The sequence below is a fragment of the Hemiscyllium ocellatum genome, chromosome 10, assembly GCF_020745735.1.
Source record: "Hemiscyllium ocellatum isolate sHemOce1 chromosome 10, sHemOce1.pat.X.cur, whole genome shotgun sequence".
NCBI lineage: Eukaryota > Metazoa > Chordata > Chondrichthyes > Orectolobiformes > Hemiscylliidae > Hemiscyllium > Hemiscyllium ocellatum.
This window is the reverse complement of record NC_083410.1, coordinates 68,916,997-68,931,446: the sequence shown is the minus strand read 5'-3', so window position 1 is coordinate 68,931,446 and position 14,450 is coordinate 68,916,997. Positions and strand designations below refer to the sequence as shown.

Here is a 14,450-nt window from a genome sequence, read left to right as displayed (position 1 = left end):
CTTGAAGGAGTACTGACTCAACAGCTGATTGGATGATACAAAACAGCACAAGTCCTTGGGGCAATGGCCTTCTGAATTGTATTCAGGACAGATTTCTGAAAAAGGAAGCTATTAAGTGCGAAATATGATCATTTAAGTCTATTTGAAGATCACAATACTAAATGGTATGAATACCACACCTCCCACTCATCCACCAACACTAATTAAAATGATTTTGCATTACCTGTAAGTTAATTGTTGAGTTAGTTTTACACGAAAAAGGTGCTTTCAGATATAGGAGTCCATTTATGACTTCTACTCAGTATAGGAAATGAAGTGAATTGCTGAAGAGCAAGGCAATGACCCAGAATAGGTAGGAGGAGGATCAGAAGTTCATACTAAAGAGAATCTTCGGGAGCAATTCTTGTACCTGAGCTAAAGTTAGGAAAACTGCTTTTGCTTCCCAAGAAGATAATCATCTCCTTCAGGGTGCAGCTGCAGCTGATGCTCCCTGAAATCTTTATGCTGCTGGCTCACTTCAGGCTGTAGCATGAGATACAAATAATACCTCAAAAAGCACAGTACTCTACTGAGTAAAGGAGGTCATCAAGACTCCCTATATCTCAAAAAACCCACCGATATTGTGTTTTTTATTTGTTTACGTGATGTCCAGTGTCACTGGCTCAAGCAGCATTTATTGTTCATCCCCAATGACCGAGCTAAGAGACACATTGCTGTGAGTATGAAGTGATAAAAGTTAAAAATCACACAGCACTAGGTCATAGCCTACCAGGTTTATTTGGAAGCACTAACCGGTGTTGTGTGATTTTTAACTTTGTCCACTGGCTCCTCCACATTATGAAGTGATAGGCAGGCTAGACCAGGAAAGGATGGCAAATTTCATTCCCTAAAGGAACCAGATAAGTTTTCAACAAAAATTGACGGTGGTTACAATTTGAGTAGATTTGTTTTGAATTCAGCACTCACTATTTGCCATTATGGATTTGGACACGTGCCCAGAACAGACCAGGATTTTGAATTCCAAGTCCAGTGACCTTACCACTACACCATTACCTCCCATTCTGTTCCCATTTGCCAGTGAGAAGCAATAAAAAAAATGAGACTTTGCATACACTGATGGCTTCTCATGCCATTAGCTGCATTGTTTTGTTCCTGCATAAGGTGTAAGTGTAACTCAGAAACCCAGTATTTAATGCCCATATTTAGCCCATCCCTAATATTTAGTAGAAAGTAAGGGCTGCAAATGCTGGAGATCAGAGTCGAGAGTGTGGGGCTGGAAAAGCACAGCAGATCAGGCAGCATCCGAAGAGCAGGAGAATCAACGTTTCAGGCCTAAGCCCTTCATTTATAATATCCCTCGAAAAGGGGGTGGCAAGTTTATTGAACTAGTGCATTCCATAGGTGTAAGTATACCCATAGTGTTGTAAGGGATGGAGTTACAGGATATTGACACAGTCACAATGAAGAAACACCACTCTGTCAAGTGGTGTTTTGCCTTGAGGAGGACTTACAACTTGTGGTATTTCCATGGATATGCTGTATTTGTTCATCTAATCAGAGGACACAAATATGGGAGCATTTTGTGTTGTAGCAGTGCATTGTATAGATAGTAACCACTGCTGCCACTATGTGCCAGTAGTAATGGGAATGAATGTTTAAGGGGGTGGATAGAATGTCGATGAAACAAGTTCTTCTGTCACCTAACACAATGTTGTGAATGCACTATCAGTAGATATGTTAATGTTGGAATTAATAGACTTGATGTCTCGTGGAATCAAGAAATTATGGGGAGCAGGTGGGAAAGTGGATGTAGTTACACAAAAAGGTAAGTAGCTAGTTTAGTAACTTAACCATTGTGTTACCATGCCCAATTCAGCAGGCTGGTTATACCTATAAATGATTTAGATGAATATGAAATATCTATACAACATTATACCAGGAGAGGGCACCAGTACATTTCACAACTACAACATGACTCATGTATATGTGTCCTACTTCAGCCAGCAACAAATTCTCACAAATCCTAAATCTTTAAAAATTAACATGTGATTTTGAGAAATGTCTTTGTTATAATTAACCTGCTTCTAACTTTCCATGCCTAGTAATGCTAATTTATGAAAAAACAACCATTGTTAGATCTCAACAATCCATATTAAAAAGTTATATTTTAAGGATGGTCTAAACGAAATGGAATAGTTCAGGGTGGCCATTCCAGAGGCTGTGAACAAGGTAGCTGAAGACACTTAGCAGCTGAATACCTCTAATGATGGAAGTGAAGGCAGGGAGGAATGCTCAGTATTGGAACAGAGTCAGAAAAAGGGGAATTATAAGGTGTGAGAATTTATACAGTTGGAGAAAATTACAAAGCTTAGAAGAGACAATATAATGTATTGGCTGGTATCCTGTCACCAAGTCACCCCTTATTAATACATGGAGAGTTTTTCACACTGATCAGCTCCCTCAGAGTCAGCTCTCAAAGTGAACAGAACCTCTTGACACTCCTGTACTCATCTGTCAGCCAGATTATTTGGACCATATTAATAGCCGCAGTCAGGGAACCCATATTCTATGAGGTTCACTTGGTTTACCTCATTATAATCATCATACAACAAAGTGGATTGTTAAACTGGATTGCTACTTTTTTTTGGTTGTTACTCATAAATAGCCCACAAACTGTCATGAGGAGAGGCCACCTTTCTGAAGGAGCCCTCAATGGACTCTCTCAGAAAGGATCGGGAACAAGTTGCTGTTGAAATAAAATCCTGTGGATTGCTAATAGTGGCAGAACTTCAAATACCTCAACTGGAGGTCAAGGTGAGTAATGCATCTTTATATGCTCAGAAAGATTGTTAGATTCTGTGTTGCAAAAGGCATTCAGGATGACAATATGTTCCTATTATATGATCCTTATCAAATCCCACTTCACCATCATCCAGCCATCTGATATGCAGAATGTGTAACAGTGGGCTTCTTATTTTCCATTCCACCCTCTTTTCCTCACCCCAATTACCGACTTTTGACTTCCCGTTTTCAGATGCCAAATAGGTACCACCTGATCAACTACTGCAAACTCATGCGGATGGATGAAAGCTGTGACATATCTTTGAGCAAGAAGCACCAGCATTTGACCTGATCTTCGCAGCCATCAGTTCAAATTCTGATCCTAAGTGCCTTAGATGGTTGCATAGAGTCAGGATCTGGAGGTAGTGAATCATGGAACAAGACCCAGAAGGTTATTCAGGAGATTAGGTCAATTTATGTGCAAGCTCCCTGGATGGTAATGTTACATACAAGTTAACTTCAAGGGATTCAGATAAGGATTTTGATGGATAATATACAGGATAAGTAAAGTTAAAAATCACATGACACCAGATTAGAATCCAACAGGTTTATTTGGAAGAACTAGCTTTTGGACTGCTGCTCCTTCATCAGGTAGCTGTGGAGCAGGACTCTAAGACGCAGAATTTATAGCAAAGGATCAGAGTGTCATTCAACTGAAATGACATGTTGAGCAAACCTACATTGCTGTTGAGTCTTTCATCTTTTAGAATGGGTTGCAGGTTTTGGTTCATTAATATATAAATCCCAGAAATTCGTTTAAGTCAAATTCTCAAGGTAACTTAAGGTTTTATAAAAAAAGGTGACATCTCAGTTCAGACAATGAATGAAAGGTGTGAGGTTAGAATCTGTCTGTATTCCAATCTTCAGTCAGACTGGTTCTATTTCCAAAGTGGAATTTATAAAATGTTATATGGATTGACTGCCTGCTGATTGTGTGCTTTTTGAGCAAAATAGAATGTATCTGCAAATATAATTCTGCAGTACAAATTCACCTTATTGTGAATTATATGTGTGTGCATGTACATGTGCATGTGAGAGAGAGAGAGAGCACATGTATTTGCGTGTGAGTGTGAATGTGCATTTGTGTGTGTGCATGCTTCATAAAGTGAGTGTGATGGAGTATAAGCCTCTGAGAGGGTGTGCACGTGGATGTGAGTGAGGGGTGTGTGTCTTTGTGTGTATGAGAGAGAGAGAGCATGTGTATGAGAGAAGGTCTGCATGAATGTGTGAGTATATAAGAGTGTGTGTGTGTATGAGAGAGTGTATAGTGCAGTGGGGTCACCTGTAGTGTGACATGAACCCAAGGTCCCGGCTGAGGCCATCCTGATGGGTACCTCATGGTAACTGAATGCATTGTCTGAGCTGAGATATCACCTTTTTAAAAAAAAACCCTTAAGTTATCTCGAGAATTTGACTTAAAAGACTTAAAAGGTGGCTGCAAGATAAATGGAAGGGTGGGGGGCTGAGGGGAAGGTAGCTGGGAATGCGAAAGGTAGATGAAGGTGAGGGTGATGGTGATAGGTCGGAAGGGAGGGTGGAGCGGATAGGTGGGAAGGAAGGTGGACACGTAGGACAGTTCAAGACGGCTGTACCGAGTTGGAAGGTTGGATATGGAATAAGATGGGGGGAGGAGAAATGAGGAAACTGGTGGAATCTACATTGATCCCATGTGGCTGGAGGGTCCCAAGGCAGAAGATGAGGCATTCTTCCTCTATGCGTTGGGTGGCTAGAGTTTGGCGGTGGATGAGGCCCAGGACTTGCATGTCCTTGGCGGAGTGGGAGTGGAAGTTAAAGTGTTCAGCCATAGAGCAGTGGGGTTGTTTAGAATATGTGTCCCAGAGATGTTCTCTGAAACATTTCACATGTTGGTGTCTGGTCTCCCCTATGTAGAGGAGACCACATCAAGAGCAACAACCACAGTAGATGACATATGTGGAATGAACAGGTAAACCTTTGTCTGATGTGGAAGGATCCTTTGGGCCCTTGGACAGAGGTGAGGGGGGAGATGTGGGCATAGGTTTTCTACTTCTGCAGTGGTAGGGGAAGGTGCCAGGAGTGGAGGGTGGGTTGGTGGGGTGTCATGTACTTAACAAAGAAGTCGTGGAGGGAATGGTCTCTGCAGAATGCAGATAAGAGTGGGGAGGGAAATATCCCTGGTGGTGGGGACTGTTTGTGAGTGGCAGAAATAGTGGAGGATGATGCATTGTATCTGTAGGTTAGTTGGATTGAAGGCGAGGACCGGGGTTTCTGTCTTTGTTGCAATTGGAGGGGTGGAATTCAAGGGCGGCAGTGGTGTTATGTGATTTTTAACTTTGTCGAGCCAAGTCAACACCGGTTCCTCCACATCACGATAGGTAAGATGAACATGCACACAAAAACCATTGCTGCTTTGGCATCCAAGATAACTTGTAATGAAGCCTGCTGTATCTATCAAGGAGCATGGAGGAGTTTGCCTCCAACATAGCACAGAACTTTCACAAGGCCTATCTGACCCACAGTGTTCTCCAGAATTTGGTGTTATCAATTGAAATTTACCTTTCCAGCATCAAAATGCTGGTTAGCCCCATTATTGTATTTATGGACCTTGCCTGATGTAATTTCTGGTAAATGAAGTCTCAATTTCCCATGCAGCACAAGCTGTGGGAATATTGGGAGTGGTGGAGTAGTAGACCACAGTGTCCCATAGGAAACTTTTCCTGTAGAATTCTGTCAAGGAAGGGAAGGGGAATATGAGTCTGGTGGTGACGTTTGCTGAAGGTGGCGGAAATCACAGCTTATGATTCTATGGAGGCAGATGCTGGTGAGGTGGAATGTGAGGATGAAGGGGACCCTGTCATTATTGTGGAAGGGAAGAGAAGGGGTGAGGGCAGAAGTGTGGGAAACAACTAAAGGTCCTGTGATGGGGAATCTTCAGCTGAGGAAAAGGTGGATATGTCTGAGGCCCCTTTGCAGAAGTAGTATCATAGAGTCCTACAGCATGGATACAGGCCCTTTGACCCATGCCGATCAAAAGGTCCATCCACGTTAACCCCTTTTCCCTGCACTTAGGCCTATATCCTTCTAAACTTTCCTATCCATATATTTATCCAAATGCCTTTTAACTAGAACAAATGGAGATGGAGAAACGGAGAGAATAGAATGGAGTCCTCAGAGGAAGCAGCGTGTGAGGATATGTAGTTAAGTTAGGAGTTGATACAATTGGGGTTTCTACATGTTACTAGTTCTGTAGAAAGCTCATTGGACACATTAATTCTGTTTTCTCTCCACAGATGCTGCCAGATTTGCAGAGTTTCTCCAGTAATTTCTATTTTTGTTTGTTACCAATCTAGCAAACATGCTCTGAACATTCTTCAATACATTTACATCCTTCCTTAAATAAGGAGACAAGACTACACACAGTATTGGGAATATGGTCTCACCAATGCGGTGTATAACTGAAAGATAACATCCCTTGTTTTTAATTCCTCTCATAATAAAGGATCACATTCTTTAACCCTTCTTAAGAACTTATTGTAGTTGCATACTAACTCCCGTAAAGCTGTTATAATGCATCATGAGATGTTTTACATAAATGGTGCAATATTAATATAAATGGTTATATAATCAACAAACATAATCAACAAAGATAAGAACACACTCAATTGAGCAAGTGTAACACAGTATTTTCTGTTGCATGTATTTACTGCAAAACTAGAAACATACATCATACTGCACAATGTATTTTTTTCACTTCATAAGCTATTTATTCAGTTTGGCTGACTGAATGGATCTGGCAGTGTACCCAATAGGAATTCTGTTGAGAATGAGCAACCTCTTCTTACATAGGATTCTTACCTCTGATGAGATGAAATAAATCAATTTACTCACTGAGATCCAGTGCTTGAGCTTTTTTTTAATAATTGCCTACACTATGGGATGTTGGAATTCTTAATATTGTACTACATCTTAATAAATATGTGAATACCAGACCATCAAAGAGAATTGTGATTTCCAGAATGCACCCTCAGTAATTCTACCCCTCAAGAACAGATGACAGTGATGAGTAGGTAGAAAACAGAACACCAGTTGTAAAGGAGCTGAGAACAGACTGAAGCCACAGCTCTACGTGATCAATGGCAAACTGGTTTGTGAATGATGGTCCAAAGTTTATCATATTGGTAAGTTTAATACTTGTTAATTCATCAATATGCTTCCTGTAAAGTTACATATGTCTATATTTGAACTCATTTTTACAAGTAATAATAAAACTAACTTTAGCACTGAACCTTTAATGTTAATTGACTATTTTATAGGTTTAAGTAAGTTTTGGAAAGTTTACAAAGAAACAGAACTAACTGCATTCTTTGAGAAATCAAGATCAATTATTGAAAAGCAAAAGCTACAGGTTGCACATCATGTTATACATTAAATTCACACCATAAGGTTTTAATTTGCATCTGTTTATTAAGTAAAGTATGAACCTAGTTGCTAACTTGGGCACATTTAAAATTTATTATTAAAATAAAATTCCTTTGCAATGTTTTAAACATTTGCTACCCCACAGTAATCCATTTAAAATAAATTAGACAAACTTGCAAAATGAAAAGCCCATGACTTTCTAGTTTGTGAAATAAAAACTTCTTTTGTTACAGTTGTTGTGGTTGGGAGTCAACGCGTTACTTTTTCTCCATACTTTCTTCCTGTATGAACAAGAAGAAGCATATATTTATACCCGAGCAATGCTTGGGGTAAGTGTTATGTTATTGTTATTTCACTATGTTTAATCTAGTTGAACCATTAATCTACCTTTAGTAGTAAGCAAGAGATGTTTGTCTGATTCCTCCTATCAGTCAGCATTGGCTTGGTCAAGAGCGTCTGCAATGTGTCTCAACTTCAACTGTCTCCTGATTCTGCTGCCAGTTAGTCGAAATCTGATTTCACTTTTGAGAGGATCGTGTAATGTACGTATAATTTTATCAAAGTACCCTAAGGTTTATACCCTTTGCTACAGTTACGCATAATTTTACTCAGAAAGGATCAAATATATTAGATTTATCTGTAATGATAGAAATATTAAATCCTTACGGTATATCAGAGGGTAAGATGAAATTTGAAATTTTGCATGAGCTGTTGAATTATGATAAAAATAAAGAAGAAAGAACTTGCCTTTGTAGAAAAGCTTTCATGTTGTGAAACAATTGAATTACTTTTAGAATTGAAGCGTTGCAATCATTTTATAAAAGCAAATGTAGTAAATATCATTCAAAGTCCAAATTATCTCCATGTTCTTTAATTGATAGATAACTTCTAGCCAAGACTTCAAGGAGAGCCAAATAACTTTTTTAAATAGTGATTATTTACATCTAACTCACTCTATTCTTGATTATCAGTAAAGTGATAGAAAAGGTCCATCAGACAATAACCTGTTCAGTTTGGATTTTGCAATGTCACTCAATTCTTGACCTCATTTCAGCTTCAGTTAAACATGAAGTGAATTTCAAAGATGAGATAAAAGTGACTGTCTTTAACTTAAGAACATAATATGGTATTAAGGAGCCCCAGCAGAACGGGAAGCAAGTCTCTCCATTGTTTGGAGTAATTCTAAACATAATAAAGATAATTGTGATTGCTAGAAGTCAATTATCTCAGCCCAAGGACATTACTGCAGGATTCTAGACCTAGCCATCTTGAGGTAAAAACAATGACTGCAGATGTTGGAAACCAGATTCTGGATTAGTGGTGCTGGAAGAGCGCAGCAGTTTAGGCAGCATCCAAGGAGCAGCGAAATCGGGCAAAACCCCTTCAGAATAAAGGCAGTGAGCCTGAAGCGTGGAGAGATAAGCTAGAGGAAGGTGGGGGTGGGGAGAAAGTAGCATAGAGTACAATGGGTGAGTGAAGGAGGGGATGAAGGTGATAGGTCAGGGAGGAGAGGGTGGAGTGGATAGGTGGAAAAGAAGATAAGCAGGTAGGACAAGTCTGGACAAGTCCTGGGGACAGTACTGAGCTGGAAGTTTGGAACTAGGGTGAGGTGAGGGAAGGGGAAATGAGGAAACTGTTGAAGTCCACATTGATGCCCTGGGGTTGAAGTGTTCCGAGGTGGAAGACGAAGTGTTCTTCCTCCAGGCATCTAGTGGCGAGGGAGTGGCGGTGAAGGAGGCCCAGAACTTCCATGTCCTCGGCAGAGTGGGAGGGGGAGTTGAAATGTTGGGCCACGGGGCGGTGTGATTGATTGGTGCGGCTGTCCCGGAGATGTTCCCTAAAGCGTTCTGCTAGGAGGCGCCCAGCCTCCCCAATGTAGAGGAGACCACATTGGGAGCAATGATATAAGTGGATGTGCAGGTAAAACTTTGATGGATGTGGAAGTCTCCTTTAGGGTCTTGGATAGAGGTGATTGAGGAGGTGTGGGTGCAGGTTTTACAGTTCCTGCAGTGGCAGGGGAAGTGCCAGGATGGGAGGATGGGTTGTAGGGGGGTATGGACCTGACCAGGTAGTCATGGAGGGAACGGTCTTTGCGGAAGGCGGAAAGGAGTAGGGAGGGAAATATGTCCCTGGTGGTGGGGTCTTTTTAGAGGTGGTGGAAATGTCGGCGGATGATTTGGTTTATGCAAAGGTTTGTAGGGTGGAAGGTGAGTACCAAGGGCGTTCTGTCCTTGTTATGGTTGGAGGGGTGGAGTCTGAGGACGGTGGTGCGGGATGTGGACGAGATGCGTTGGAGGGCATCTTTAACCACGTGGGAAGGGAAATTGCGGTCTCTAAAGAAGGAGGCCATCTGGTGTGTTCTGTGGTGGAACTGGTCCTTTTGGGAGCAGATACGGTGGAGGCGGAGGAATTGGGAATACGGGATGGCATTTTTGCAAGAGGTAGGGTGGGAAGAGGTGTAATCCAGGTAGCTGTGAGAGTCGGTGGGTTTGTAAAAAATGTCAGTGTCATCATTAATGACTGGGTGCCTCCTGGCAGAGTGCTTTAGGGAACATCTCCGGGACACCCGCACCAATCAACCACACCAGCCCATTGCCCAACATTTCAACTCCCCCTCCCACTCTGCCGAGGACATTGAGGTCCTGGGACTCCTTCACCGCTGCTCCCTCACCACCAGACGCCTGGAGGAAGAACGCCTCATCTTTCACCTCGGAACACTTCAACCCCAGGGCATCAATGTGGACTTCATTTCCCCACCTCACCCTAGTTTCAAACTTCCAACTCAGCACTGTTTCCATGACTTGTCCAGACTTGTCCTGCCTGCCTATCTCCTTTTCCACCTATTCACTCCACTCTCTCCTCCCTGACCTATCACCTTCATCCCCTCCCCCACTCACCCATTGTACTCCATGCTACTTTCTCCCCACCCCCACCCTCCTCTAGCTTATCTCTCCAAACTTCAGGCTCACTGCCTTTATTCCTGATGAAAGGCTTTTGCCCGATTTTGCTGCTCCTTGGATGCTTCCAGCACCACTAATCCAGAACTTAGCCATCTTGAGCTGCTTGGTCAATGTGTGGGAATACCAACAGAGCCTGAATGTTGCCTCCTCACTTGCATTCAGAGAAAGGCCCCCAGGTGCCCTTCAACTTCAGAAGGTCCTAGTTGGGGTAAGAACTTTTTGCCTGTTGGCCATATAAGCTTGACCGTTTTCTTCCTGCCAGGGTAACGTGTTGTCATAGAATCATAGAGTCATAGAATCATACAACATGGAAACAGATCCTTTGGTCCAACCAGTCCACGCTGAACATAATTCCAAACTAAATTAGTCTTACCTGCCTGCTCTTGATCCATATCCCTCCAAACCTTTTCTATTCATGTGTTTTAAATGTTGTAATTATACCCACATCCACCACTTCCTCAGGTATTTAATCCTCACGCGAACCACCCTCTGTGTAAAAATATTGCCCCTTGTATCTTTTTTAAATCTCTCTCTTAAAAATATTCTGTCTAGTCTTAAAAACCCCCACCGTTGGGAAAAGACAACTACCATTAACTCTACCTATACCTCTCATTATTTTATAAATTTCTTTCAGGTCGCCTCTTAATCTCCTATGCTCCAATTAAAAAGTCCCAGCCTATTCAGCCTTTCTTTACAACTCAAATCTTCTATACCTAGCAACTCCCTGGTAAATGTCTTCTGAACCCTCTCCAGCTTGATAATATCCTTCCTCTAACTGGGTGTACAGAACTGGACACAGTATTCCAGAACAGGCCTCACCAATGTCCTGCACAACCTCAATATGACTTCCCAATTCCTACACGTAAAAGACTGAACACTGAAGGCAAGCGTTCCAAATGCCTTTTTAACCATCCTGTCTTTTTGTGACACAAACTTCAAAGAATTATGTACCTGCATTCCTTGGTCCCTCTGTTCTACAACACTACCGAAGGCCCAATCATTAATTGTATAAGTCCTATCCTTGTTTGTTGTACCAAAAATGCAATACATTGCTGTTATCTAAATTGAACTCCATATGCCTTTTTTCAGCCCTTGACCTATTTGATCTCTTTGTATCTTAGAAAACCTTCTTCACTGTCTGCTATGCCTCCAGTTTAGGTGTCATCTGCAAGCTTATGAACTATATTCTCGTCTAAATCAATTATGTGAATGACAAACAAAAGAGGACCCAGATCCAAACTTTGCAGAACACTGCTGGTCACAGGCCTCCATTTGAAAAGCAACCCTCCATAATTACTCTGTCTCCTGCTGTTAAGTCAATTATGCATCCAATTGGCAAACTCAGCCTGAATCCCATGTGACCTGACTATGTGAGAAAGGACGATGCCAGCACAAGTGGAAGTAACTCCCACTTCCACAACAAATGCCAGATGTTAACTGCTAAATGGATGATTCTATCCATTTTGTCAGGATTGTTGGAATTATATTATTAGAGAATCTTAACTTCAAGAAAATCTTGAACTTCTATCACTTGGTAACGATTTCACTGCATCCATGAGGTGACTTAAAACTATTTAGCTTCTTCATGCTTTTCACTAAATTTATTAGCTAATACCTAAAATGTTCTTATATACTTTCCTAACCCAGTATTGTCGAAGCAATATCAGAAAACAACTAGATAAAAACATCAGATTTCATCAGATTGTTGCCTACATGATAATCCTACATACAGGTGAGATATTTGCTGATTATTAAAATTATGTTGCTGTTTGCTGTTATTAAGATTTTTCTTCGTTCTTTGATACATTCTTTGATAGAGGTTAGTCTAAAGGCCTTTAGTTCCTTATTTCCCAGACTGAAACAACTTAGAGTCATAGAGTCATAGAGATGTACAGCATGGAAACAGACCCAGGGGTCCAATTCATTCATGCCAACCAGATATCCCAATCCAATCTAGTCCCACCTGCCAGCACCCAGCCATATCCCTCCAAACCTTTCCAATTCATATATCCATGCAGTTGCTTTTTAAATGTTGCAATTGAGCCAGCCTTGGCAGCCCGTTCCATAAATGCACCACCCTCTGCGTGAAAAAGTTGCCCCGTAGGTCTCTTTTATATCTTTCCCCTCCACCCTAAGCCTATGCCGTTTAGTTCTGGACTCCCAACCCCAGGGAAAAGATTTTGTCTATTTACCCTATACATGCCCCTCATGATTTTATAAACCTCTATAAGGTCACCCCTCAGCCTTCAACTGTCCAGGGAAAACAGCCTCAGGCTATTCAACCTCTCCCTATAACTCAAATCCTCCAACCCTGGCAACATCCTTGTAAATTGCCTCTGAACCCTTTCAAGTTTCACAATGTCCTTCCTATAGGAAGGAGACCAGAATTGCAGGCAATATTCCAAAAGCGGCCTAACCAATGTCCTGTACAGCTGCAACATGACCTCCTAAGTCCTATAATCAATACTCTGACCAATAAAGGAAAGCATACCAAACGCCTTCTTCACTATCCTATCTGCGATTTCTACTTTCAAGGAGCTATGAACCTGTACTCCACAGTCTCTTTGTTCAGCAACGTTCGTTAGGACCTTACCATTAAGTGTATAAGTCCTGCTAAGATTGCTTTCCCAAAATGCAGCACCTCGCAATTATTTAAATTAAACTCCATCTGCCACTCCTCAGCCCATTGGCTCATCTGATCGAGATCCCATTATAATCTGAGGTAACCTTCCTCACTGTCCACTACACCTCCAATTTTGGTGTCATCTGCAAATTTACTAACTGTACCTCTTATGCTCACATCCAAATCACTTATATAAATGCTGAAAAGTAGTGAATCCAGCACTGATCCTTGTGGCACTCCACTGGTCATAGGCCTCCAGTCTGAAAAACAACCCCTCCACCACCACTCTCTGTCTTCTCCCTTTGAGCCAGTTCTGTGTCCAAATGGCTAGTTTTCCCTGTATTCCATGAGATCTAACCTTGCTTACCAGTCTCCCATGGGGAACCTTATCGAACGCCTTATTGAAGTCCATATAGATCACTTCTACTGCTCTGCTCTCATCAATCCTCTTCGTTACTTCTTCAAAAAACTCAATCAAGTTAGTGAGACATGATTTCCCATGCACAAAGCCATGTTGACTATCCCGAATCAATCCTTGCCTTTTCATGTACATCCTGTCCTTCAGGATTCCCTCCAACTTGCCTCTTTAAATCAAATTGTTCTAATTATTTATTTATTGATGCACTAGTTATCATTTGTTTCTGTATGTACAACAATAAAGTCATAGAACTATACAGTACAGAAGGAGGCCATTTGACCCATTGTGTCTGTACCAGCTCCCAAAAGCTCCCTAGCTACTCCCATTCTCCAGCCCTATTTCCATAGTCCTCTAAATTCACCACTTTCAAACATATATCCAGCTCTCTTTTAAAATCTCCTATGGAATCTGCCTCCACTATTCTCCCAGGCCATGCATTCCAGGTCCTAACAACTCTCTGAGAAAAAAAGACTCTCCTCATATCACTCCTAGCTCTCTTGCTGACAGTCTTGAAATTGTGAACCCTAGTTACTGACATACCAAATGGTGGAAGCAGAATATCGTTCTTTATCCTGTGAAAATTGCTTATAATTTGTTCAACACTTCAATAAGGTCACCTCTTGATCTTCTCTGCTCCAAGAAGAATTAGCCCAATTTCTCTAATTTTTCCTTGTAGCTAAAATTCCTCATTCTTGGTATAATTCTAGCAAATCCCCTTTGAACTCTATCCAGGTCTTTAACATTTTTTTAAAATAAAATGTTTGGAATGAAACAAAACCAAGCCACATGAGGATAAACTTAAAAATCACAACCACCAGGTTATAGTGCAACAGGTTTATTTGGAAGTACAAGCTTTCAGAGTTCTGTTACTTGATGAAGGAGCAGCACTTCAAAAATGTGCACTTCCAAACGAACCTGTTGGACAATAACCTGGTGTCATGTGATTTTTAACTTTGTCCACTCCAGGAGAAAGTGAGGACTGCAGACGCTGGAGATCAGAGTCGAAAAATGAGGCAGTGGAAAAACACAGCAAGTCAGGCAGCATCTCAGGAGCAAGAGCGTTAGTGTTTCGGGCATAACCCTTCATCAAGAAGTGTGGGTGAGTGGGGCGGGGTAGGTGCGTGTGGTGGCAAGGGGGCTGAGAGATAAATAGGAGGGGGGAGTTTGGGGGAAAGGTAGCTGGGAAGGTGATAGATGGATTCAGATGGGG

The 14,450-nt window shown here is 41.6% G+C and overlaps 1 protein-coding gene across 1 annotated transcript in view; it reads left to right on the top strand.

Moving 5' to 3' along the window:
• Positions 1 to 2,712: 2,712 nt before the first annotated feature.
• The window catches only part of LOC132819563 (NADPH oxidase 3-like), a 98,838-nt gene continuing 87,100 nt past the window's right edge, over positions 2,713 to 14,450 (top strand). The window contains exons 1-4 of the mRNA XM_060831132.1: positions 2,713 to 2,814; positions 7,473 to 7,568; positions 7,671 to 7,781; positions 11,847 to 11,931. Coding sequence (XP_060687115.1) covers positions 2,713 to 2,814; positions 7,473 to 7,568; positions 7,671 to 7,781; positions 11,847 to 11,931 — 394 coding nt within the window. The remainder of the gene's footprint in view (positions 2,815 to 7,472; positions 7,569 to 7,670; positions 7,782 to 11,846; positions 11,932 to 14,450) is intronic.